The sequence below is a fragment of the Halictus rubicundus genome, chromosome 11, assembly GCF_050948215.1.
Source record: "Halictus rubicundus isolate RS-2024b chromosome 11, iyHalRubi1_principal, whole genome shotgun sequence".
NCBI classification, from domain to species: domain Eukaryota; kingdom Metazoa; phylum Arthropoda; class Insecta; order Hymenoptera; family Halictidae; genus Halictus; species Halictus rubicundus.
In genome coordinates this window covers 15,926,133-15,952,318 of record NC_135159.1, presented here as the reverse complement: position 1 = coordinate 15,952,318, position 26,186 = coordinate 15,926,133, and the positions used below count along the sequence as shown (strand labels likewise).

General features: G+C 43.4%; 5 protein-coding genes across 11 annotated transcripts; 2 read left to right on the top strand and 3 right to left on the bottom strand.

Annotated features, from left to right (window-relative positions):
• Window positions 1–585: 585 nt before the first annotated feature.
• On the top strand, window positions 586–4,596 carry Sidpn (bHLH protein similar to Deadpan). The gene is made up of 3 exons (XM_076796099.1): window positions 586–768; window positions 1,888–2,115; window positions 2,665–4,596. Exons 1-3 carry the CDS (start codon window positions 586–588, stop codon window positions 3,859–3,861), a joined length of 1,608 nt encoding a protein of 535 aa, XP_076652214.1. The 3' UTR covers window positions 3,862–4,596.
• Window positions 4,597–7,680: 3,084 nt separating this feature from the next.
• LOC143359365 (thioredoxin-related transmembrane protein 2 homolog) lies at window positions 7,681–9,758 on the top strand. Of its 2 annotated transcripts, XM_076797272.1 has the most exons (6): window positions 7,681–7,741; window positions 7,903–8,370; window positions 8,444–8,624; window positions 8,689–8,875; window positions 8,945–9,140; window positions 9,225–9,758. In XM_076797272.1, exons 2-6 carry the CDS (start codon window positions 8,227–8,229, stop codon window positions 9,321–9,323), a joined length of 807 nt encoding a protein of 268 aa, XP_076653387.1. In that variant the 5' UTR covers window positions 7,681–7,741; window positions 7,903–8,226; the 3' UTR covers window positions 9,324–9,758. The 2 variants fall into 2 exon arrangements, with proteins under 2 accessions (XP_076653387.1, XP_076653386.1); XM_076797271.1 differs by lacking the exon at window positions 7,681–7,741 and having other exon boundaries at window positions 7,803–8,370.
• Kz (putative ATP-dependent RNA helicase kurz) lies at window positions 9,224–14,785 on the bottom strand. Its single transcript, XM_076797269.1, has 12 exons — window positions 14,661–14,785; window positions 14,320–14,572; window positions 14,063–14,242; window positions 13,707–13,991; window positions 13,042–13,650; window positions 12,620–12,971; window positions 12,291–12,546; window positions 12,045–12,225; window positions 11,741–11,973; window positions 11,210–11,679; window positions 10,220–11,071; window positions 9,224–10,153 (listed from the first exon to the last, which is right to left on the bottom strand). Exons 2-12 carry the CDS (start codon window positions 14,392–14,394, stop codon window positions 10,077–10,079), a joined length of 3,570 nt encoding a protein of 1,189 aa, XP_076653384.1. The 5' UTR covers window positions 14,395–14,572; window positions 14,661–14,785; the 3' UTR covers window positions 9,224–10,076.
• Shams (glucoside xylosyltransferase 1 shams) lies at window positions 14,663–16,992 on the bottom strand. The gene is made up of 2 exons (XM_076797270.1): window positions 16,180–16,992; window positions 14,663–16,008 (listed from the first exon to the last, which is right to left on the bottom strand). The coding sequence occupies exons 1-2, from the start codon at window positions 16,621–16,623 to the stop codon at window positions 15,355–15,357; spliced, it is 1,098 nt and encodes a 365-aa protein (XP_076653385.1). The 5' UTR covers window positions 16,624–16,992; the 3' UTR covers window positions 14,663–15,354.
• Window positions 16,993–17,095: 103 nt separating this feature from the next.
• Window positions 17,096–20,592, bottom strand: Keap1 (kelch like ECH associated protein 1). 6 transcript variants are annotated; one of them, XM_076796456.1, is made up of 7 exons: window positions 20,333–20,592; window positions 19,600–19,908; window positions 19,392–19,520; window positions 18,526–19,193; window positions 18,204–18,452; window positions 17,822–18,120; window positions 17,096–17,746 (listed from the first exon to the last, which is right to left on the bottom strand). In XM_076796456.1, exons 2-7 carry the CDS (start codon window positions 19,897–19,899, stop codon window positions 17,559–17,561), a joined length of 1,833 nt encoding a protein of 610 aa, XP_076652571.1. In that variant the 5' UTR covers window positions 19,900–19,908; window positions 20,333–20,592; the 3' UTR covers window positions 17,096–17,558. The 6 variants fall into 6 exon arrangements, with proteins under 6 accessions (XP_076652571.1, XP_076652572.1, XP_076652568.1 ...); XM_076796457.1 differs by having other exon boundaries at window positions 19,356–19,520; window positions 19,600–19,867; window positions 20,333–20,588; XM_076796453.1 differs by having other exon boundaries at window positions 19,356–19,520; window positions 20,333–20,459.
• Between the last annotated feature and the right edge of the window lie 5,594 nt (window positions 20,593–26,186).

The following is a 26,186-nucleotide window of genomic DNA, read 5'->3' as shown; positions in this document are numbered from 1 at the left end:
ACCGAGACAGAGCGGAACAGAGCGAAGCGAAATAGAGAGTGGGACAGGGTGAAAGAGAGTGGGGCGCGCCTGAGAAAATAAGACAGGGGAGGCAGTTCTCAGCTGACAGGACACGCGTGCTAGCGGGAACATCGGTGTGTTCCGGCGATGGTGCGGCGGGCAACCGCGAGCTACCGGCTAGTGGAATAGGACACCCCGAGTCAGACGGCAAATTCGACGCGCGACGTAGCAGCTGTCTGGACCGCGAGATGCTGAGTGCCTCGGCTGCGTCGGGCCGGTTACTCTGGGCATCGAAATCCGCTCTGTCGCCGCCGCCGCCTTTGTTGTCGCCGCCGGCGTTGTTGCTGCTTCCTTTACCACCACCACCACCGCCGTCGTCGTCGTCGTCGTCGTCGCCGTCGTCGTCGTGGTTGCGGCCGTCGACGTCGACGTCGCCGACGACATCGTTCCCCGCCGAGTTGTTGTTGTTGTTGTTGAAGCGATCGCAAGACCGATCCTACTCAGTTTACTCGGAGTGTTGTTGTTCCCCGGAATCGTCTACGCTACTTTCGTCGCCACAGCCGAGGGCCTGCGCGGCCTGCTAAGATGACCGCTCGTCTTCAATCGTTGAGGCATCAGGAGAAGAAATCGGCCGGTAACAGTCACAGGCAGCACCATCATCATCATCATCACCAACAGTCGCAGCAGAGCCTTCACCAGGGACCCAGTCCGGCAGCCAGCCCCAGTCCCAGTCTCAGCCCGAGCCCTAAACATCCGGACGGTCGTCGAGTGAGTAGAACAACCGGAACAAATCTTACCTCGTCTTTCGTATTTATACCCCGAACAACGCCGGAAATGTGGAACATTTACATATTACGCGTAACTCGAACTGTTGTTTGTTGTTCGAACTCTCGGCGCTCGTTGGCGCCATCGTCGGAACAATCTTACGAAACATAAATACGTACAAACATTAGTTTCGCGTGTAGACCGTGAATTCCAAGTCGATTGTAAAAAAAAGAAACAAACTTTTTCCTTCAACGATAGCGTCACAATGTTCTTAAAGCGTTCTATCGTCTTCGGGGTTGCGTGCTCTGTCTATTCATTTTTGTCACGAATAAGATCCGCGGTCCATTCGTGTGCGTTAGAATAAAGGAATCGGAGCCGAGAGATTCGTAAAGATTTTTATGTTTCTTTGGTCGGGACGAAGCTTGTTGGTTCTCGAGATTCTTGCTTTGAAAGTTGAAGTTGATGGCACGATGTTGATGAAAAGTGCGGAGGGTTGAAAGCGCCACAACATTTCATCCAGAGTCAGTTGTTCTCCCTTTTCTCTCGAGGATAGTCCGACTAATGCCGCGGCTAAGAAAGGAGACCGTACCTATAACGAGAAAAATTAGCAAAAGTTCTAGCTGAGCTATGATTGATATTTTCATAGGGTTTCCTTCTGCTTTAGTCGTTGTTTTGAGGCATCCCTTCAAGATATCCGAGTCTTTCTCTGGTCTTCTTCGATACCTCCTCGCTGGTCACCTCCCGGTTCTCTTCGTCTTCTCAACCAGGAACAATTGCGGATCGAACTCGTTTCTCATCGGTTTACTAATTGTCGACGCTTGGCAAAGCTGTAGAGTGCAAGTTCGCGCCACAAAGAGTGCGGTCGAAAAATTCCCGCGTGAAAAAAGTTGAGAGTTTCCCCCCAATCGGCACAAAACGAGATCCCGGGGATCTCTTTCTGTCGAGCATCTCGATTTCCGGTCGTTCTTCGGGGCAAAAACAGGAAAGATAAACACGAGTCCGTTGTTTTGTCACGATCCACCGTAGCAGACCTGTCGTCGTATACATCCCTTTTTTTTCCCCCCTCCCCCAGTGGCCGCGTTTGATAATAGATTGTACGGTCGGTCACCTTGCTGTTTCCAGGCTAACAAACCACTAATGGAAAAGCGACGGCGGGCGAGGATCAATCAGTCGCTGGCGGCGCTAAAGGCGCTTATCCTCGACAGTGCCCGGCTGGAGAACACCAAGCACAGCAAGCTAGAGAAGGCTGACATTCTGGAGTTGACGGTCCGCCACTTGCAGAGGCAGCGATCCCTCGCGCAGCCCGGCCTGTCGAGGTACAAGGCTGGCTATCAAGATTGCTCGAGGGAGGTACGTTCCGAGTCGCTGGACGATGTATACCTAGGGACCTTGCTACCCTCGAACCTCTACGAGTTTACTCCGGTGAATTCGAGAGAGCTTCGAGTCTCTTTCGGGTTCGCCGGTTTCGATGTATCGCTGGGAGCTGGGGAGTTGGCAATTCGGTTGATTCGTCGTATCGAGAACGGTCTTCTTGGACGGAAAGGCGCCGTGCCGTGTCTCTTTGTCTCGCTCGTTGGCCAAGCGTTTATCGGTCACCGAGCGAGGAGAAGCCTTTACCTTCGAACCGTAAAGGGGGGTGTTTTTGCTTCGTACCACGTATTTACGACGGATAGAACCAAAAACGAGCTGGTGCAATTAGAAGAGTACAGGTTCTTCGAAAATTCGCGATTCCGAAAAATTGACGATAGTAAGAAGGTGATTGATCGGTTGTCCCCGCGAGCGGATCGTTCGTCGATATCAGCGGGCAGCCCGTCTTCGAACGATATCCGGTTGTATCTCTCGGAAACGAGAAAGACGAATCTCGCGAAAGATCGACTGACCTCTTGTTGACGGGTCTAGGTAAGCCGATACCTGGACGCGCCGGACATAATCACGGGGAACACGACGCCGATGGATCCGGCGGTGAAGCAGAGGTTGCTGCGTCACTTGGACAGTTGCGTGTCGGAGTTGGACTTGGATCTGGGTTCGAGGCCGGATAGCGGATTGGGCAGCAGTCCCGGAAGCGTGACGGATCGAGTGACGGGCGCGGGAAGTCCCGGTCCGTTGGAGCATCACGTGGCGTCGACCGCGGCGCACTGCAGCACGGCTTTGAATCCGTCGACGGGTTTGATCAAAGCCGAGATCCCAGACGTGGAACCGGCTAGGCCGGACAGCAGCACCACGGCCGGCGACGAGAACAACAACAACAACAACAGCAGCAACAGCAACGGAGGCGGCAGCAGCGGACGGCCATCGTCCGCGTTCGGCCAGCTGAATCCTTCCGGTCTCGATCCTCATCATCATCCCCCGGCTCCTCCTCCGCCCCCGCCCCCTCCGCCGCCGCCACCGCCGTTGCCACCGGCACCGGCCACGGGCATACCGATCATCGATCAGGCCCCCGGCTCGCAGCAAAACTCGAACATGCTGTCGGTCGTGCAAGTGATACCTTCGCGGCTGCCCGACGGTCAGGTCGTCTTTCTGCTGCCCAGCCACTACGTTCAATTGGCAGCGGCGGCCGCTGCGAACGGGATCAGCATCGGGCCGAACCCGCCCACGGCGATCTGGGCCGCCACCAACATGTCCCTGCTGAAAGCGACCGACAAGCTCGCGAAACGCAGCCACGAGGACGTCCAGGACTGGCAGCAGGATCCCACGACCTCTTCCGCTGCCGCAGCTACCGCATCCGCCACCTCCGCCAACGCTTCCGTCTCCGCTTCCGTTTCCGCGTCCGCCGTCGGGTTCCCCGCGAACCAGTCCGGTCCAAAGTCCGGCAAGAGTCCGAGACACGAACAGCCGGCGGAACAGCCGCTCGACTTCACCACCACCTCGAAGAAGCTGAAGACCTCCAACGGATCCCCGAGGCTGGCCGGCAACCAGGATCAGAGCCTGCATCAGCAGCAGTTCACCATCCGGTTGTCCGCGGAGGGAACGATTCCCCATGAAGACAGACCGTCCAGTCATGCCAGCAGCAACGATTTCGTCACGGGTTTAGGATCACCGTCGCCGTTGCCGCAACAGCCTATCAGAGACGAAGAGGGCATGTGGAGGCCCTGGTGAACACCGTGTGACCGTGATACAACGTGTGAACAGTGTGATATAGCCCGGTTGTCGACGACACCTATTTCGGCTCCGTTTCATTCCGATAAAAGTGTGGTCCTCGAACTTTTACAGGATCAACCTTGTGAACCTTGTTTTTCTCGTAGTATGATCGCGAGGGACGTGTCGCCATCCTGTTGAAACGCTGAAACGTTCGCGATCGAATGTGAAACGAGAGAAACGGCCACGCACGACACGTGTTACCGTGTACATAGTCCCCTCGATGAGTATAGATTTATTTTGATGTTAACTAGGTGTATACGCGCACGAGACGCTGTAAACAGAACGGTCACGATCAAGATCGTGTGGGTGATCCGCGGAGAAGAGGGACGCGTGATTCTCCTCGTTCGACGTACTTAGGCTTCGCATGGGTGTATTATAAATGTATGCCATACGTTTATAATACGTCGCGGGCGTCTGTAATATAAATAGATATGTGTGTACATACACCGATCGTGTAGGTACACCGGCACGACGAGTCCCTGTTCCCACGTTTCTCGGTTGTGTATCGCTGTACCTTCTGATTCTTGTGATTTTACGTTGATTCCCATCCCCACGGTCCCGGATAGTTTCGCGTTCAGAGGCGCTCCGATTGTAAAAACAACAAAAAAACGTTCCATTAATTTATTACTCTTCACTTTGTTGTACGATACTCGAGAGGTCCTTGTGGCAAAGACTTAGAAACAACAGTGTATGAAACGAACGACGTGTGTCTATTTGATTGACCCGCTGCCCTCCACAGGATTTCTTCAAGACGGTCGCTGTCTCGCGAGATTTCAAAGTCACCGGTAACTCATATTCTTCTTTCGATGTTCTTTCAAAACACGAAAAGACGAAACCAACGACTACCATGACCATACCGTTCCGGTCATTTAATATCGAGATATTCGTGTCTGAAAGGTTGAGTACTCGATACTTTCAGACACAAATATCTCGAGATTCGATGATCGGAACGATATGGTCGTAAATAATCGTTGGACTCGTCTTTTTACGTTCTATAAGAAGATCGGAGCAAAAATATAGAGTATCGTGTGAGAACATACTGATCGAGCTTGAAAAAGAAAATAAGCTCGCGAACTCGGAAGATCTGTCTAGCAATGACGAATGAACCAGACATTTAGGTGACATTGTCAACGTCCTGCTCGCCTACGTCCCGACCAAGTTACTGGCTCAGCAAGGAAGGTACGTAACAATAGCAGTAGTGGCAGTAGTAGTTGTTGTAACAGTAATGGTAATAGTAGTTTCGACTTTACTTTCTCTCAACGGCAAAGTCTGACCTTCTCAAACCTTGTAGCTGTTTTACAGCAGTTTAACCACCTGTTACGTCGAGACAACCGCCGAACTTTCGCGCTTTTCTTTTTACGAAACACGCGAGTATTCTCGACGCCGCGCCGCTTGGCCCGCGATTCTAGCCCCTTACTCATCTTCCATCGCTTTTTGATCAAACCCGATTCTAGCCTGCGCTTTTCTAAAACAACCAATCGTTAGTTACTGTCATAGTTACTCGCGGTAATGATCCTTGGAGGATGACAGTGCGATTGGAAAGATTATCGCTTAATTCACTACTCCTTTCTTCTCCTTTGCAATTTTCATATTGTCCTTTTTTCCTTTTAGAAATTACTCTCTATCTTTTATAGGGGCGCTATCCTCGTTATCGGTATTATTTATGCAGGAGAATGATGGGTAGGTAAGACGGAAACTTTATTATTTTTTTCTCGATCGCCACTGAGCCAAACGCTTTGCGCTTCTTCTAACCAGAATATAATAAAGAAAGATCGGTATCATTCACATGTGAAATAAATATTAAAACATTAAAAATAAATATCATAAAGAATGTCCATGATTTCTCTGGGACTATCTAGCATTCGTACCGTGCTGAACAACCCGACCAGAAGCGAGCAATAAATAAATAATAAAACAATGGACCTGGCACCAATAATGCAAATGGCAATGCAATCTATCGGTGAAATCTGGAAACACAAAATAGAAAAATGTTAATTACTCGATAAGCAATGGCTGGCAATTAATACCTTTCGAACCAAACGTTTCTAGTGATCTTGTGCATCGAACCTATATCTCAGATTCCAATAATTGCAATTAGTCACTCTTTTTCTAACAGGAGCCCGCAGACGGTCACACGAACGCTGTAACCATCTAGCGGTAGAACAACCGAACTAAACCGCGCGTTAGAAGCATGAGGAAAACGAACAAGCCTTCTAAAAATCGTTAATAACCAATTGTCTGGTCTTTAATTATGGTTCAAAAATGTATGTGAATGTCCAGGAAGGTTCGTATTATTTCTTCCAATAGCAAAAGTGCACGAATGATTTGCAGAATGTGTAAAAAATATTAAATGTTAGAAACAGGCGCTTGAAACACGACGTTTCAATGTGCGAGTCGAGGAAAACTCACAGTGGCGCCATCTCGGTGGCAAGTTTGTGAACTAATTTTCCCTATCTTCCCCATGTGTAAGACAAGGACAGAGATAGTGCGCGACAAGGACAGAGAATGCCTCACTCGTGCCACCTCCTTTTTCTGGGACTTCGAACCCCCTGTTACGTATCGGGCGAACATGATGACCAGTTGGTATCCGACAAGGACAGACATACGAATTTACTGCAGAGAGAGAAGGACAAACATCGAGCGCCACTCTCCGTGCCACTTCTCCGGGAATCGTTAATAACTAATTAACTAAGCAACAAATCTACACAACACTGCAACAGGAATGTAGCTGAGACTGCAATCGAGATGCTTCGATCGCAATAGTGTATAAATTAAATCTCGAAAGTTGGAAAACTTATTTTAGAACAAGGGTTAAAATAATTGTTAACAAATACTTCATTAAAAACAAAATTTGACGAAAAACTATATTTGTGAAAGCAGCTGGAGATCCATTCTATATTCCTCAATTGGAAATATTTATAAATAATTCCTAAGCCTGAGTTATTTATAAATTTTCATTGCAGCATGCACATTATTCGGCAGCTCGATGTCTGTCCTTCTCTCTCTGCAGTAAATTCGTATGTCTGTCCTTGTGGGATACTAACTGGTTGTCATGTTCGCCTGATACGTATCAGGGGGTTCGAAGTCCCAGCAAAAGGAGGTGGCACGAGTGAACCTTTCTCTGTCCTTGTCTTACACTATCTCTCTCCTTGTCTTACGCATGGGGAGGATAGGGAATATTAGTTCACGTGTCCACCGTCGTAGATGGTGCCACTATCGACTCTTACACTCACACATATATAGAAACATCACACCATAAATCACTGCTTCATTGTTTAATATTTTTAGCACGTTCTCGAATTAATTGAGATTCTTTTGCTATTGGAAAAAATAATATGGACCTTCCCGCATATCCTCATAGCTTTTATGACCGAAATTAATGGCCCGATAATTAATTATTAGTAATTTTCGAAAGGCTTGTTCGTTTTTCCAATGTGCGCGAAACGCAGTTTAGTTCGAGCGTACTGCCGCTAGGTGGTTATGGTGTTTCTGTGCCCGTCAGCAGGCTATTGCCACAGTAGATCGCTAGAAAAAACCATAACTATCCAGCTGCAATTATGAGAATCTGGGATGGAGGAACAATGCACAGGATCACATTTTAAGACCAAAAACATTAATTTTAAGCCATTGCTTTTCGATTCTAGACTTCGCCGATAGATGACGTCATTTACATTTTTGGCGCCAGATTCATCACTTCATTAAATATATAATTATTACGCGAATCTGGTCAGAGTTTTTGCATGATATAAACACTAAGCAGTCAAGAAAACAATACACATTGTTCGAAATATTTTGTTTATTTCATATTAACTACAATATCGTTGATTCTCCAGCATTTGTATGCAAGAACTACATATATGTACATGTATCGTTGTCGTTCGATCATTCTCTCCTTGTCTGACACGCCTCAGGCATTGCAACAATGCAATAAAATCATTGAACGAATTTAATATTACAATGCGATGATGTCAGTAGGCTCACAGGTCGATTCTGTTACAGATCTCATTGTATTCGTTTCGTATAAAATATCACACGCAACAGTATTTAGATGAATCGCAGACCGCAATCGCAGATAACAATTTCGAACTTATCGAATAAACGTAGACGAGTTCGATGACACGAGCAATTTTAAATCGATGCGGAGGAATCACCACCTGCCTCCAAGCATAAAATAAATAAACAATAGAGACCTGTAAACCAGACTGTTTGCACGAAATAAATTTCATTGACAATTAGATACTCGTTGAGACTGAATCGTTCAATTAGCACTCGTCCGTTCGTCGCAGACCGTAACCTAAACGCGCTGGTCGCACTACATACACGATGCCTTTTAAGAAAGATTTGCAGCTTCTGCTGAAGCCCTATTATTTAATAAACATTTTATTCAGTCTTTCATACATCGTCTCGAAACGCATTCCGTTCATTTGTCATTATATGTTCGCGCAAGCAGAATGCGAACTCGATGGGGTAAGTCAAACACCGTTCCTTCGTAAAATTTCACTTGACATTTCACTGATTCACTGGTTTGTACTTATTTTAGAGGGAAACAGAAATCCTATTTTTTCTTATGATAGTCATAATGATAAGGTCACGAAAAACTGGAAGCGTGACCATGATAAACTACCTCACGTCCAGCTTTGTGTACACCAAAGTTGCCAATTTGATCCTTTGGTTTTATGCTGACATTCGCATGGGAATACTATTCGCTATCATATTCACTTGTACGTATCTACTCGGTATTCCCATAACGTATCCATTATACGCAACATTAATTTGTAATTGCAGTGTGTGGTTTATTGTTCCCCGAACCAACTTATCAAGGCCCTGAAAATGTGATATACTTGCGTAGTGCGAACGGATTGCAAGAAGAACTGCAGCGCGACACAAAAGTTATTTGGCTGGTAGCGTTCTACACTGCCTGGAACCCAGCTTGCGTCAACTTTGCTCCAATATTCTCTGAACTTTCTGCAGAGTTCGTTTACTTTAGTCGATGTGCTAACATTCTCGCGGTATCGAGACAATAACATTGCACTACTTTCAGATACGCTTTGGATAATTTGAAATTTGGAAAAATGGACATCGGGAGGTACCCAGACGCAGGTGTAAAATATCATGTTAGCGACGCTAGCACCAGCAAACAACTTCCCACCTTGATTCTGTTCAAAGAGGGCAAAGAGGTGGAAAGACGCCCGTACGCGGACCATAAGGGAAAACTGGTTAAATTCCTGTTCTCGTTGGTGCGTGTGTTACAACACTTCTTCAAGTAATCAAGTAGGAACAGCTGCATTTTGCTATACGTTAAACAACGAAACACTTTACAGGATAATATAAAGGCAGCATTCGATCTGAACAATCTTTATGAAAATTGCAAAAAGAATCCATTAAAGAAGAAGGACAGGAAGTCGGTGAAGGCAGAGTGATCGGGACACGAGTCCCTAGATACTTGTTAACGTGTGTTACCGACTCCATAGAAGATTAAATTCTACGGTGTAGAACAGACAGATATAGCGTACCACTGTCTTGCGCAAATTTTAATTTATACAAGAACACAAATGACTGTAAATATTTCATTGTATCTTCTTTACCATCGTTCGCAATTCATGCACCGCTGTGTTCTATCAGTAAAGAACGGGATGTTAGTCTAATTATAAAGAACGACCGATGGTTTATTGAAAACGATAGGCATAGTCGGACAAGTGCCGATCGAGTACCGAATGCTGCGAAAGTACCACACACGTTCGGTACAATTCGCGTGCATCCATTGACCCAGAGTAACGTATAGCTTTTAATTACGTACACAGTCATCCAAGAACTCGTTGCGATTTTCATTGAGAATAAACGATTGTTGAATTGTACGCTTTTGTAAAGCTTTACTGTACATCGTATGCCATATTAAATTTTCATATATTACAAAATTCGGGTGTACATACAGGATCAATTGATAAGAACGTTCGTCTAATAACTTGTTGTTGTCCATCTATTTAACACTAGATTTACGCGACCCCTCACAATGACAAGAATTGAAATTGTAGAATTGCAACCATGGGAAATTTAACAACAAATTTATTTCTTTGGATATATATTATAAAAAAGAATGGCTAAACATCGAAAGTCTTATTAACTCACCCTGTACATACAACACGTATACAATGGTGATTTGCGTATAAAAATAATTATACAGGTGGCCAGATGACAGCAACTTCCCCGTGCGCTGATTCCGGTAGCCATTTCTGATAGGTCGACAATAGAACTGAAATTGATTAGATTTTATTTTAATTGTAGAACTCTCGTTTGGTTATGTCTGGCATAAACTTACAAGTCCTATCGTTCTCCCACGTCTCGATTAATTTGTCCCTGGACATGATCGCGTGAGACAGCAGAAGCTGAGACATTTCCTGCGTCCGCGGCACCAATTTCGCCCACGCCTTGTTAATACTCTGCGGTGACGAGAGCAGCGAAGGAACGAATCGCTTCAACTTTGGACAGACTTTTCCTTCTAAAAAGAAGGAAGCGAATCGTTTCACTCCTTCTATGGTCAGAGGATGTTCCACGTCCATCACTGGTAATTTCCACCCGGCCCTTCCCACCGTACCCGTGATGCTGCACATCACTTTTCCAGTTTCCACATCGTACCATGGCGGTGGATCGGATAGAGGTTCTCCAAGTTGACAGAGCGAGGGAGCGAATTTAGGCAGCCATTCTGGCTCTATGGCAGTGACGCCGCGCATGTAGATTTTATTAGTCTCATATATCTCCTGGTAAACCACCCACTCGGGACAAGTCTTGCGGAGAACGCAGGACGAAAGCATGAACACTGGGTCCTCCATGTCCAAGGTTTTGTACGCATACTTCCATTGTTTCTTGTCCTGATCTTCGCTGACCTCGTCGGGCATCACTTTTTTAGCGACCTGGTCAGCCATCCCAGCCAGAATGATTTGCCTGAGCAACTTGGCTTCGACATCGCTTGGCGGTTTCATCTGCGGATCGATCGTTAGGTTCAAATCCCGTATGTTCAAGTTGATCTCGTTTGTGAGCTGCTGCCGGAGCTTTCTGATCTCCACCACTGCTTTGTGTCTCAAACCATGCTCTTCACAAAATGGGAGAAGCTTGCCTTTGGTTCCAGCGTATTCAGCTGCTCCCACTGCTCTTATCAGGACCATTGCGTCGCCTGCAATTGAAATATATCGACTCAGACTCGCGATAAGGACTTTGAACAGAATCTACTATAAATATGTTTGCTATTAATTTCTTTTAAGCCGAAATCAAATATTAGATCATATTAGATATAGTATTTCAATCGATCTACCAAGGAGTAGGCTGTTCCCTGTTCCAGCCCAATGGCGTCTCATCTGTAGCCACTTGGTTTTCGCGCCACCGTCAGAGCCAAGAGCTTCCACCAGTACTTCTTGAACGGAGAACGTAGCAACCATGCAGACAGTGTACTGCAAGAGATCGTGTTGATGGGACAGGGCCAACATCTTTCCATAACGAGGAGCAACCGGAAAAGCGGCGATGCTGTGGCCGAGGGGTGTAACTTTCGCGCTATAGGAACTCTCTTTGCCTGGCAAAGGTTGGAACAGAGCTCCAAGAATTAATAATCTCGTTTCAGCTGTTTGCAGCTGCACGATGTCCGGCGGCGTTGGGAATGGAAAATTTACAACTTTGTCGATGCTCATCACTTTCATTTGCAGCAACAAATCGTCCACTGGCTTCCGTTGAATTTCAGATTGACCGAACTGCTCGAACTGATCGTTGAACACTGCTGAAGAATATAATCTGCGAGAAAATGTTCTTATGTTAGTATGAATGAAATTAATTAGAGCAACGGGTTGCATACCTGTAGCAATGACCAGGACCTGTTCTACCCGCTCTTCCTGCTCGCTGATTCGCAGATGCCTTGCTAGTGTAGCAAATTCTGTAAGTGCTTACACCTGTAACTTTATCGTACATTCTTGTCTTACAGCGTCCACAGTCTATCACATATTTGATATTCGGGATAGTTAATGAAGTCTCTGCCACGTTTGTGGCTACCACGCACAAACGGTAGCCCTCGGGAGGTGGTTCGAACACCTAGGAGCAAAGAACACGCTTTAATTTAATCCGATTATTTGGAAATCGTGTGCGCAAAATTTTTTAATTACCCTGGCTTGCTTGTAACTCGGTAACAAAGAATAGAGAGGTAACACCCACAGTGGCTGTGCATTCGAACAAGCATTTAGATCAATAACATCGTCGTCCTCATCCTCATCCTCGTCTAAATGTATCTCCTCGTCATCTTCGATTAAATCTTCGTGCGTGTCATCGGTAGGAATTACAGCGTAACTGTAAATTGGAAATATATAATGTAACTATGTATTAATTTAGTATAGAATAGTATGTCTGCATACTCGTCCAGATTAATATTTGGCAACTGAATTTGCTTCTTCCGTCTCAATTTGTTCTGACGCAAGGCCTCCTTCGAAGCAAACTCCTCTTCAGAGTCATCTTCGCGATCACCCTTGTTCTGAGCATCTTCTTCTTCCTCTTTCGAGTCCTCTGTCTTTTTCGCAATCTTTTCTTTCAGCTTCTTATCAGCTTTCTTCTTGCTCTTCGTACAGAAAGCTTTACGCAATTTGCGAACGATAAGATTAACTTCTCGTTGACCTGAATTAGTCAGTATAAATACATTTGTTGGAGCATCAATGCGATAATCATAATCATTACAAGGCACACGTACCTGTTAGAAAGATTAAGATCCCACCATCAGGCAATCGAGTATGTATCTTTATCGCCTTTCGCAGAGCATCGCTGACATAATTGGCGCTGGTCCTTCTATTAAAATGTATTGTAACTGGAAACTGCCTAGACTCCACCGTTATAGCCGGTGGTTTTACTTTAAACAATCTTTTATTCTCTACAAATTCTTCAACCCTCAAAGTGGCTGACATCACTATAAGCTTCAGAGGATTGTTCCTCTTATTGCGTAGAGGGACTATTCGGGACAATAAACCTATTAAAATATCAGTGTACACGCTCCGTTCGTGCGCCTCGTCCAGTATAATCACCGAGTATTTTGTTAATAGAAAATCCTGCAAATATCACTGCTATTAGACATCTTTTAACATCTCTATTGTGGTAAATAACTCGCGAATAACATACAGTTTGTATTTCTTTCAATAAAACACCGTCAGTCATAAATTTGATCTTTGTCTCCGGCGTAACGTTCCCCTCGAAACGAATCAGATACGAAACCTCTTTCTCCGTGAGATTCATTTCCTCCGCCACACGTTTGCTCATAGACATAGCAGCCACCCTTCTGGGTTCGGTGACACCGATCATCTTGTCTTTAGCATAACCAGCTTCGTACAGAAACTGTGGTACTTGAGTGGTTTTACCACTCCCTGTTTCGCCAGTGATTATTACAACAGAGTTCTCGTTAATCGCTTCTACGATAACTTGCTCCTCTGCTACCACCGGTAATTTTAGTCGAGCTGCTTGAATCTCTGGCTTTCTCTGTAGCATTACAAAGACTGCAGGTTTTTTTTCAACTGGTTTTTGTGGCTTTTGAAGATCTTTGCTCGGAGAAACATCGGGCGTTTCTGTTTCCTTTTGGTTAGGCTCTGGTGCATTATTTCCAGGCTTTTCTTCTTCCACAGTATTTTCTTTTGCATCATCTTCTGCAACTTCTGTTTGATCTTGAGTCTCCAAAGTATTTTCTTCTTGTTCAGACTCTTCATCCGCATTACTGGATTCACTGTCGCTGGATTCCTATAATGTATAATCATTAACATATATATAAAAATATTGTCTAGTCATCAACTTACATCGAATCCAACAACATTTGGATCGGACACAGCTTCCTCTTTTTTCTCATCCGCTAGAATAGCCAGTCTCCTTTTCTTTCCACCTTTAATAGCATTTATAGGCTTTTCTTTGTCTTCATTTATGCTATCATTATTTACTTTGTCAGTGTATTCCCTGGCAGGTAGCTCTGCTTCCCTAAAATGACGTTTCAAGCCTTTGGTTTGAACGGATGTTAACGAAACGTATTGCTCTAGCTCTTGCGGTGTTGCTTGGACTTTTGCTAATTCCTCTAAAAGCGTAGCTCTCTGTACGCAAAGAAAATATACATGAAACAACAACAGAAACAAAATTGTGTACTATACATGGAACAACTTACTTGCAACTTTTTCTTTTTCTTCTCGACAACCTTTTCCAATTGTTTTCTACGTTTCTTGGATAATAGTCGAGTGACAGTGACTTTCTTAACTTTATTCTTTGTTTTCCTCTTGTCGCTCGGAAGAACTAACGCGTTACACTTGTCATAATCGTCCTCACGATGTTTAATATCCAAAGTAATCTATATAAAATGCAATACAATTGATCTTTGTTTTCTGTACAAATTATTAAAAAAAAAATTATACTGTAAAAGTATACCTTCTTCGTGTCGGAGTTGTCAATTTCAACTTCCGCGGTATGTCTCGCTTTCCAGTTGAATCGTTTTCTTCCCATGATTGACTACAATATTTTATTGAATTATCTCATCCATTTGTTTTCGAAGACAATTAATATATTTGTCGCTCATACATTATTGTTTTCATATTGTATTGTAGCCGCTTGTGTATACACCTGTATGGGTTAGGTTCCCCTGTATCCACGTGCTTCGAAAAACATGTGGCAACATAGAGTTCTGCTGTATCGATATTGAAGATATTAATTTCCTACTTTATCACCTGTACGAACATTGATTTAATAATTATGTTGATTAATTTACTGACACTTCGTATAGGTAATTCGTTTATTTATTATGTCACCAACAATTTTCGCTTTATGAACAGTTCGTTACAAATCGTTGTACAATAATAATGTATTGTGAAAATATATAAAAATTCAAAACCCCTCCCCTGTAGAAAATCGTACGCTTTAAAATTAACAATTATTATTATATAAGGTACACGCACTTACGTATAGTCTAAAGGTCTAAGTGCACGCACAAAATTTGTTCAAAATTTTGTTGAGATTCTACGCGTTATACGTCGCGCAACAGTAGTAAATATATGTATATATATATATATTCAAAAAGTAATCGAAATCGCGTGTAGAACGATACTTATCATTAAGTAGAAAAAGACTTTGAAATTCATTGTTCTATATCTATCGGACGAGTATTGTCGAAATATCTTAGATAAAACTGTAATGACACGTGGTTCAAGTTACATCGTGTTAAACAGTAACAATCACAGCGCACTTGTTAACAAATAAAATGAGAATGCAGTATCAAATACGATCAGTCTGTTGAAAGGATTCACATTAACGTGTAGAACTGTTTACGCTACGACGTTTTCATTAATATTTGCCTGTTACTATGTTCAGTAATTACCATAGAATTGAAAACCTGATGATAGAAGAATCACTAATCGGGAACGACTATGTTCTACGCGTTATTGCTTTCATAAAAAAAGACATTAAGTATTACTGTTGACCTAAATGTAGTTCTGGCTGTATAATGAATACTTTCCACACTTTGCCACAGTTCGATCTGTGCTCCAAAGCTAAGTAGTTTCTCATTGGCACCAATAAATAATCGTATGGGTCTGTGTTCAACTGATATTCTTGCATAGCCCTATAAATAGCTTTAAACGGCGGCTGTTTCTGCGAATGAAACGTTCCTCGAGATCCATGCAATACCAAAGCACCTTCTTTCTCCGCCTTGGTACAAACAGGCATGTACATACAATGGTCCGGTCTGTAATTGTATCTGCAAGAGTACACGTAAAGTTTCTCGGGATGATAGTGGAATATAATGTTGATTATATCTTGATCCCCCCATGTTATCTTCAGCTTGTATTCCTTGTGGATAGGTATCACGTAGTCTATCCATCTGAACTCTCTCATTCTCGTCAAGTTCATTAACATCACTCCAGAATTCACACCCAACTTTCCGTAATACGGGTGTTTCGCGAATCTGTTGTACCATCCTGTGTTAGGATCTTCGTGCTCAGGGCTCAGAGCTGCCAGTTGACTTGAATTCATCTTCTTAAATTCGTCCCAGATCTTCTCTGGTGGAGCCAAGAACAGAGTGTCCGTGTCTACGTACAGAACGGCATCTGTATCGTTTAAAACTAACTGTGAGAGAAAAAAATCTTGGATTATTTGGAGGAATTTGAACGATTGAGGGTTTATCCGTTTTAGTGTCACGCGGCACGATTGCCACTGTTCAGATTTTGTGCGGAAACGATTCAGAAAGTAGTGGGATAGTTTTTGACACCTAAACGGTTAAGGTGTTAATGCACTTACTGGTAGAAACAATCTTTGAGCGGCGCAAGGCTTGAACAGCTTTTTCCACATAGCCGCATCGCTTCCCTTGGGGAAGGTGATAGGCTTCACTGTAAAGTTGAAGCTTTTGTTGGACAATAGCTTCCATTCGGCCAGTTTCTCATTGAACGCAGGGATTAGATTGTTTTCGGCTAGAACGATGAACCGTAGATGTCTGCTGGTAAAAACCAGGGCCGATTTCAGCATTGTCAATGCTTCGTCCAGTCTGTCTCCACAGACTACAACGCATATTGTCATTTCCCCTGTCGTAGGGGACGATGCACCCTTTTTGGCAGTGGTCGAAACAACGGCAGCCTCTTTGGTCGGCGCATCGTATACTTTGTTCGAAAAGTTGGTCAAGTTAAGCAGTATTATAAGCGCAACGAAGATAAGGCACAAGAAAAATAATTTGTACACAGATTTCATCGTTATACTGTGAAAATTTCACATCCTCCACCGAATTCTCGCTGATAAACAATCGGTGGACAACACTGTGGCAGAACTTGGCATTTTGACGTTCCCCACAGTTGTTCCGCCGAACACTCAAACGTACATTTCTAACCTCTCACCGTCGCGGGGAACAATGTTAACAGGTGGAAGGCTGTTGCGTATGGTTGTGTGCATAAATATTATGCACGATCGACGAACAGCGACGTTCAATCCATTCAGAGAATGAAAAATTTACTTTTAATCGCGATTTAAAAGAACATTTTCGCCGTAGAATCGTCCAGACTCTTCCACTTTCGAAAATATCGATTGATGTGTTCCATCTTGACAACAGAACCTGTTTTGAACACCCACGTACTATTTTCATTGTTTCGGCGACCGTGTGCATGGTCGGTAATCTGTTTGCATTTTTTCGAAAGGGGGAAACATGAGAAACAGCTCGTAATTTACGTAGTTTAAAAGGTTCTTCGGCATGTATATATTTCAAACATTATTTTCGCAGTATGTTACAAATATACAGTGACATTCAAATAAGAAAATTCTATAAAAATTTCTCAAAAATAACAACGCTATACAAATATATTTACATCGTTTAGGTCTTTACATTCTTTTCTATGAAAAAACATTGTACTAAATCCTATTTTTACTGGAAGTTAATCATTGGTCCTTTGAAACATGAAATCGTAGGTTTGAACAATGAACAATTAGATTTAAGAAAAATTCTGCGAGATCATATCGGTTTCCGATCTCAGAAACTAGACTCGTTTGATTTTGTAGAAACAGTCAGTCTATGGTAACAAAGAAGTAGTTTAAACATTTCGATCCGATCTTCTTCTCCTCTTTTTATTCCTTCTTTGTGTCCTCGCACGAATGTTCCTTGGCTAACAATTTCTTTTCTACAATAATTACATGTATCACGACGGTGGTTTTTCTAATGCCATATTGTGATCCAAGTGATCACAGTGTATAGGACATTGATGATAGGACACCGCGCTAGCATGACCCGATCTTCCGGAAGTCATAGGCTCTCCTTGCTCCCACACATCTTCCGCAGGATTATAAATTTCTACAATTCTTAAAAAGTTCTCTCCATCGTATCCTCCTAAAAGATCAGGGAATCAAGTACTCGAATATCATCGAGTGCAGCTTAACAGGTTGCTTGTACAGTTGTTCTTACCCATTGCATACAACTTTCCATCTAGAACCGTGACGCTGAGTGCACTACGGGCAATAGTAACGCTACTAACAAATTCCCACAAGTCTTTCTCTGTGTCGTATCTTTCGACAGAATTTAATTGTCTAGTTCCATCGTATCCACCTACAACGTATATATATTGACTGAGATTGGCTACTCCAGCCCCTGACCGACTGCTCTTCATCGGCGAAACCATTGTCCATTCGTCATTCTCAGGGTGGTAACATTCTACAGAGTTCAATCGATTCGTCCCGTCGAAGCCACCGATCGCATAGAGTAATCTGTTGGTGTAAAAATTCGCATAAGCATTGTTGCGGGTATGTAACTTGAAGAGGGACAAACACAGTGATCAAATATAATTTACCTATTGACCACCGCAACTCCAACTCCCAATCTTTTGATGTGCATAGATTTCACGTTGCTCCACGCATCCATATCGGGATCGTAGCATTCAACGCTACTGTGATACTCCGCACCGGCGCTACCTCCCACAGCGTACAACAATCCGTCCATTACCGCTACTCCTACGCGGTTTCGCGGTACAGACATTGGACTACACGCTCTCCATTGATCTGTAACTGGATTGTACCTATCAACCCAATCACTATCGTATCTGTGTACAAAATGAAAGGTCTTTAACTTCGACTCTAGTCTGTTCCGCCGCTCTTCCCTTACGATGTGCTTACCTAGTCTCCGGCGAGTTGTTCCTCCCGCCGACAGCGTAAAACATGCCCTTCAAGAATGCTCCGCCTAAACCGGATCTAGGAACGACCAGTTTCGCGTGTTGTGTCCAGGTCTTCTCGTCCGCGTTATACCCTTCCAAAACGTCCAGCGAATGTTTCAGAAATCCACCGGCGATGTATATGACTCTTCGAGTGTTCGGTGTTCTCTCTTTGACGACCGGCTTCTTGTGCAGGGTCAAGTCTTTAAATATTTGTGCAAGGTACTCTTTGCATGCAGGTACTTTTTTTAATACGTCACAGTTCTTCATCTGCTCCCTAAGAAAATTCGGGGTGAGGTACTGGCACCTGACCGCGTGCAGTATGTGCTCCATTTTCGCTCCTCGGGCCTCTTCGTTGTACTTTACCCATTTCAACACGGCATTGTACACTTCTCTCTCTTCCTGCACGTTCAGCTCGTCTCTTCTCACTAGGGCTATCAATTGTATCGCCGATAATTGCAGAAACTCCTCTTCCTGACATATTTGACTAAAATGTTGAACAATAAATTGATTCGCTTTCTGGTGTAAACCTTGACAGTTATGTTGTTCGGCGAAATTCGCGATTCCAATCGCGTTCGTCGGATCTAACTGTTTTTCCAGAAATGTGCAACAGGCCTCTATGACATTACTAACCTGCGGTGAAAACGACAATAAATACTTGTACAGAGCAAGATCGCAGCGCGTACCAATACATTAACCGTTCGACTGCAAAGCACCAAGACACAAAACACTACGATCGAGCGGGGTAGATTATTAATCTTTCGCGGTCGAAGGGTTAATCGTACGTTCATCTACCTGGAACATAGTGGCTGCGGACAAAAGCGAACACACCGTGATCTCTGTAACCCTGATTTGACCGGTGTACATAAAGTACATTAGACGCGCCATAGCAGTTGGACAGACACCCTGAAGTTTCACCCTGTTCATTTCAGATTCTTTCAAGCCTCCTGTAAACATTGCCTATAACATTACAAATGATTTTATGACTTTGTTTTGTTCGTTGTTCTATAACAACCACGGCGAACGTTCTATAAATTACCTTAAAATACGGACTGGCAGCTGCTAGAATAACTTTATGCGCATGGAACAGTTCAGAGCCTACTTCCAGCACAACGTCGGTGAGCATGTGATGAGTACGCATAATGAACATCATCTTCATGGCATCCTTGATGTAGCTGGTCATATGAAATGTCATGTCACCGAGATCTTCATGTCTATCCATACCCTCCAGATCTTTGTCATCGGATGCCATGAACGGCAAGCTAGATCCAAGGTTCTGATATTGGAAGCTGCTACGAGCTTCCTTTCTGTTGGGACAATCTCTCTTGACTTCATCCATTAAAATAAACTGAAAAATATTGGAAAATCAAACGGGGAATTTCGCTGGACCGATCATCGATACAACTCGGATTAACTGTTCGAGTGTCGGAACGGCGCGATCGAGAGTTCGCTGCCTAAAAGTGCCAGCTAATCGGTCGAGCCTTTCGACGCTCGGATTTTGTCAACGCGTGTTTTCACTGTTACCGTTCACGCTGAAAATCGTTCCAAAACTGAAATCCGTGCTGTCAGAAGTTTCGGCAGCTGACACCGAACGGAAACTTTATCGCACTCTCTAACATTGTTCGGTCTTGATTTTCGTAAAGGCCTGTGACACTCGAACGGTTACCAAACGCGATGCGTTCGTATGACGCGACAATCAACGCGCTATTCCCCTTGCATTTATCTCGGGAACAAATCGGCGTGAATACACGCGTTGTAACGCAAACACTTACACGAATGACTAAGAAGCCAAGACAGGCCCTCCGACTCCGACTCCGACACGCGACGGTCGAGAAAAATGCAGAATATATATATTTAAAGGAACTCGTGTGCTTGGCCGTGTCAATTTTCTTGACGTCCGTCGAGATCAAGAGGAGGGGAATGGATGGAGCGGAACGGTCATAATTCGACGATTAATTCATCGATGATGCACTCTATGAATTAGGCAAGAATTAGGCGAACGCACTCTCTCTCTCTCTCTCTCTCTCTCTCTCTCTGTCTCCCTCAGGCTCTCTCGAGGAGCGCGAGCGCGAGCGCGATTATGGTTGCTGGAGACAGTGTGCGCGCACGCGTTCAATCTACAACAGAACGTTTACGTTTACGGGACGTTACAACAAACCACGCACGGTGCAGTGTTTCTTTTCTTCGAGCCTCGGCAGAGAAACATTGAAAAACAGTGTTTTTTTCGGCCACTGCACACTCCTGTGGACGCTCGTGTATGTATCCTTTCTTTTTGAGAAATTGTCATGCGCGTAACAGCGTCTATAGGGTTAGCCCATCGAAACGAGTCGATAACCGTCTGCTACTATGTAGCCATAGTCGACACAGATTCTCTGTAGAATCGAGTATCAGGGGGAAGTAATACTTTTCTCGGTAGTAATACGCGGTGAAAAATTGTCGGACGCCGAGCGAACACGTGATAATTAACACGATTGTGACCGGTACTCGGTTGTCAATTGTGTCGCGTCAATCATCGCACCATCGATCACACACTTCGGTAAATTGAAAATTTTTGCGAGCCGAGCAGCAGCAGCAGCAGCAGCAGCAGCAGCACCAACCACCAGCAGCAGGAACCGCGCCGTCGGAACAGACACAAACGAAAGTTCGACCGTGAAACAGCACTCGTGATCGTAGATGACGCGAATGACTTGCAAATTCTTTGGTTCGCGCGCTTACTCTGCCCGATGAACCACGTACCTACATAGCTATCGCGTCGCACGCATGTCGTCGCGTTGACTCTGTACTTTTCGGACCACTCATTTTCTCCGCACCTTTGAACCACCGGTTCGACTTATGCTAGACCCGATAATTAATTAGACACCCGAGTATCCCGGGTACCCGTCAAGTACCCGACCAACTGGGTAGCCCCCCTGCTAACCGACCGCCTCTGTAAATATTGTACTATATACATTGTAACTCTCAAGTTATTGTTTTTCGAGCAATAAAATATGCAGAACATTGAATATTCATTGTTAGTTTGCCAATTTAATTTTAAGATTATACATATATCATGGATTTCGGTTTTTCTCTTGACCCCTGTGATAAGCTAGACGAAACCTCGTGGTGCACACGATTTAGAAGTAATTGTAATCGGTTTATTTATAAACGCGTCAACCTTGGTAGTAAATTGTAGTATACGCGCATGCAGAAAATTAACTCTATATATTCTATCGAGTTTAAAATATTTTAACATATTCGATAAAGCTTATGGTATGTATGTATGTAGACGACGGTACACATAATATATCGATCGCTATTGATCGGTGATCGCGTTCTCTGTCGACGTTCGTATGCGTGGTATTCGATGAATGAAGAACGCCGCGTATTTTGAGACAATATATTTATTTCTTATTAATATGGAGTTTTCAACAATAACAGTGTAATAGTAGGCGTAACAAGAGAGACGAGGTAGGTTACGAGGAACCTAACCTAATACCGTACGCCAACAAGTCACCGCGTTAACAGAATACTCGTGATTGTTTGTGGCTACACAAGGTTTCTCCCTACTTTATGCTCTACAGATAGTTTACTATTTCACTAAAGTTGCATGCACCGTGCTCTTTTTTTTTCTTTTTCTCTCTCTCTCTCTCTCTCTCCTTTGTTTTCCTCGTTTGTTCGTTCACCGCGAAGTCGAAATAGATCGGACACAGATTTTGCAACTTTAATGTAATCGACAGACTGCGGATCGATTTCTGGTATCGCAGCATGCTCATTGTTTCCTCTCCGGAAATCGTTTCGATATATTCAGAGAAATAGAAAAAATCGATGACATCTTGTATGCATGCATCACGTACGTCCGCAGTCTAGTGTGGTCAAACTACTGAATGGGGGTGCGATCAATCGAATCAAATGTATATGTATCGAAACCCGAGAAAGAAATCGAAATATAGTATGAAAATTCAATGACGATAGAATTTGATATAGATATATATCTTTTAATCAACAACTGGCTTCGATCATTAAATTCTGTGCAATCGAGAAGATTACGAATACGTTCCTCGTATGCGCAAAATTCCGTTGTAACGGTCACCGAAAATATACATTTTGCAAATACAGGAATTTGATTCTTCGACGAAGCGATAAGACGTTTCTCTTTCCCGCTGAAAATCGAGTGGTAATATATATATATACGAGATGCGTATGCAACGTTCGATCGTTATCGATGCATTTTTTGAATACATCAAAAAAAGTATATTTCACGAGACGTTCTTTGATTTGGTATGATTGTAACGTTATTTGGCAGGACTCCGAAATTAATATGACATTAGTTGAAATTATGGCAGTGCTTTGTAGTGTATAATAATCTTATTGCCATTAGAGATGGAATTAATATATTATGGCTAATACGATGCTAATAAGAATGTTTTAAGTACTATTTACATTTCTAAAAACCGAATGGTAAAGATGTACTTTAGATTTATCGAGCAACGCACGGCTAGCCTTCTCTTGTGACAATCTTTTCCCCATTGTTTCAATTTCTGGTCGCATCGAAATCGAATGTATCCCTTAGAAATTACTGACAGCACTTTGTAATATCAATTTAACCGGAAAGAAAAGAGCAATGGTAAATTCAATGGCATACAGTTGTTGTAATTCAACCGAAACGAATCGTCTAGAAAACAATCTCCTTATTTTACATAGGCCGACTTATATTTTCCAACGATCTCTGTGTTACTTTTCCTCTCAAAATTAGCAAAAATAGTATACACACGGTCCAACAAAAATATTTGCTCTATTCTTTCCATACATTCTTTCGACTGTACAGGTTCTTGTTGGCGCACAATGAAGTAGGGGGCTCGACCTTTAATTCAGTGCAATAATGTCTCTTCAGGTATCTAGTAGAAGACACGTATGTACAAGGACTTTCAGAAGATAGATTTCTTTTATACATGCCTGAACGAATCGCAAACACAACATATACATATATGTATACGGTACACGTCTTTGCCTGTACGTCTACGTATACACGTACACATGACCACACTACTGAACCAAATTACTGGCAGAACCCACTTATCAAAAAATTATAGCTACAGTTAATATAATAAGTCTATTTTTGATTTATTTAGGCTTGGGTGACTCGAAACTGGCCCCCTATATTTGTATTTTGATTATCTCCTGAATGAATTGCAATACAACGTTGAATCGAAATCAAACAATGTACCTCGACCAAACAAGATAAAGAATAAAGAAATATCGGTGTCATTGTGTGTTATTAATTGGCGAGTACACCACGCGTTTATCAACGTGTCAGATAAAAGCGACTGGCGCGAATTTATATGTATACAGGGTGTCTTGTTCGAAGCGTTTACTCTTCGGACACGGTGTATACGGTAAGGTGTGTTCACGACCCTGTACAAATGACGATTAAATCGAAATGAACGAGTAATGCAATTATTCAGAACACTTTCATCGGTAGTAGTCACCTCTGCGTGTGTGTGTGTGTGCGCGTGCATGCGTGACACGCGCACGCGCTTCTACATATACAGTCTGTCGTAAAAGTTTGCATACTTTATCAACACTGATGAACTTATCAATTAAAATTCAATCGATTCTGAGAATTCACTGTTGTTGTGCTACCAGTTGCCATTCAAGTTCCGCTTTACGTGTCAGATGCTGCTAAATTGTGTTGAGTTTTCGTTTCACTGTATATGTATCGGATATTCGGAATTTTCCACGTCTATGGAAACTTTCGTGGCCGACTGTACGTGTAGGTACGCGACACGCGCGCGCACGCGCATGCACGTATGTGTGTAATCATACAGCAAAATCGAACTCATCGGAGACACTTGATCACTATGAAAGTTATACTGTGTCGAACAAGATTCACACGGCTTACATTCACTGGGAGAACTTACATTTCGACAGTTTAAAGACTCAGCAACCTGTTAGCCGGGGAGTACGAGTTAACCCGTCTAGCGTGTCTTCAACGAACGATTCGTCTCCTTATTTATACCGCTAAGAATCCTTACATTCTGCTTACGTGGGGACAGTAATCTATATATTAGTATAAACTATATGTTGTGTGTTCGCACGGTTCACGATCGACAAATGTCGCCCCCCGGTTAACAGGCTCATCGAGATAAGTCCAAATACAACGGTCTACCGTGAAATCTATGAAACTAAACGACGTCTAGCTCTACACCTCCGATAGTAATATTAGAGAGAGTTGTTTCTTCGGAATACGAGATATAATGCTATTCAAGTAAAGAATTGGGCGGATCGACTACTCCTAAGGCCTCGCTCATCAATTATTTAAAATTATAACTTTTTTTGTTTTTTGTTTAGTCCCGTACATCCACTCTACAAAGTCTAGCAATCGAATAGCAGGAGCAATCGAGAGAGAGACAGAGAGAGAAAGAGAGAATTAGATCAAGTTCAATAGTTATGTCTCATTTTATGAGTCTCGAATGCTGCACAAAATCGATAAGGTTTCAACGAGTATGCTTGCAATGTACTCGGTCCGTATAAGTTGACGGGCACAGTAGTGTACGGATAACTGTCGCTTTCTGCCCCCAGCGCTCTTTATTCGTGACGGGACTTTCGGAGAGCATGCGCCTTTTATCTATACAAAATAAACTTTCCACGCACACCATTAGTCCTCAATCTTTCCAGTCTATTCCCAAAGTTACTCGGAGGTATCGATACTCTGTACAGAGGATAATTGTCGCGATCAAATCCCAGTCGTTCGCGCAATTATTCGTGCACCATTGCAAACAAATGAAATCCCTCACGTAGAAATCTCTCATTGCACGGTGACAAACAATAGTTTTTTTTTGTTTTGTACGTTCTCTCTGTTTCTCTTTCTTCCTTTAGTTTGTTCAATTCCCAAAACGACGTGTCACGCAATTCCTGGGACAAATCTCGTCTCTTATCAGTCTAAAGAACCGATCAAGGGTAATACCGTGCCTCATCTACGGATACAGTAAACACGCGATTATTTTTTTACGAATTTAAAATGTCATGGATAAAATGAGCCATCGTGACGATGGCATATTCGGTGTTTGCCAACTGGGGATTGCCCACGATCGGTACAAAAATGATACACGTTGAAATTTCTCTTCGTTCGCCTAGAACGCTAATGCTAACCTCTCACGAAGCGTGTCTGAGTAGGGATTTCTAGACAACATTCTGAGCGTCTGTTTCGTTAATCAATGGTCATTTTATGCCGAGAGTCCGTTGAGCGAGTCTCTCTCTCTCTCTCTCTCTCTCTCTCTCTCTCTCTCTCTCTCTCTCTCTCTCTCTCTCTGTCTCTCTCTTCGAGATACCGTATTTAACGATAAAGTGGCAGTATGGGATGCAGTATTATCCGATTCAGCAAAATATCCTCGTACCTCAAACCGGTATTCTTAGCTTTAACAATTTTGTTTTTGGTGTCCCTTATCAATGCGTGGATAAAAGCAGCCCGTCTAGGGGCTAGACCTCCATGACTATGTACAAATGCGTTTGCAAAAACCGCGGTACAACCGAAACAAGTACTGGGATATCTACGCTGAACGAGTACTCAAGTACTTGGATGTGTGTCGAATCTAAATTGAGTGGGTATCCGAGTACTCAAGCTCGGAACAAGTTCTAAAAGCTGAATCG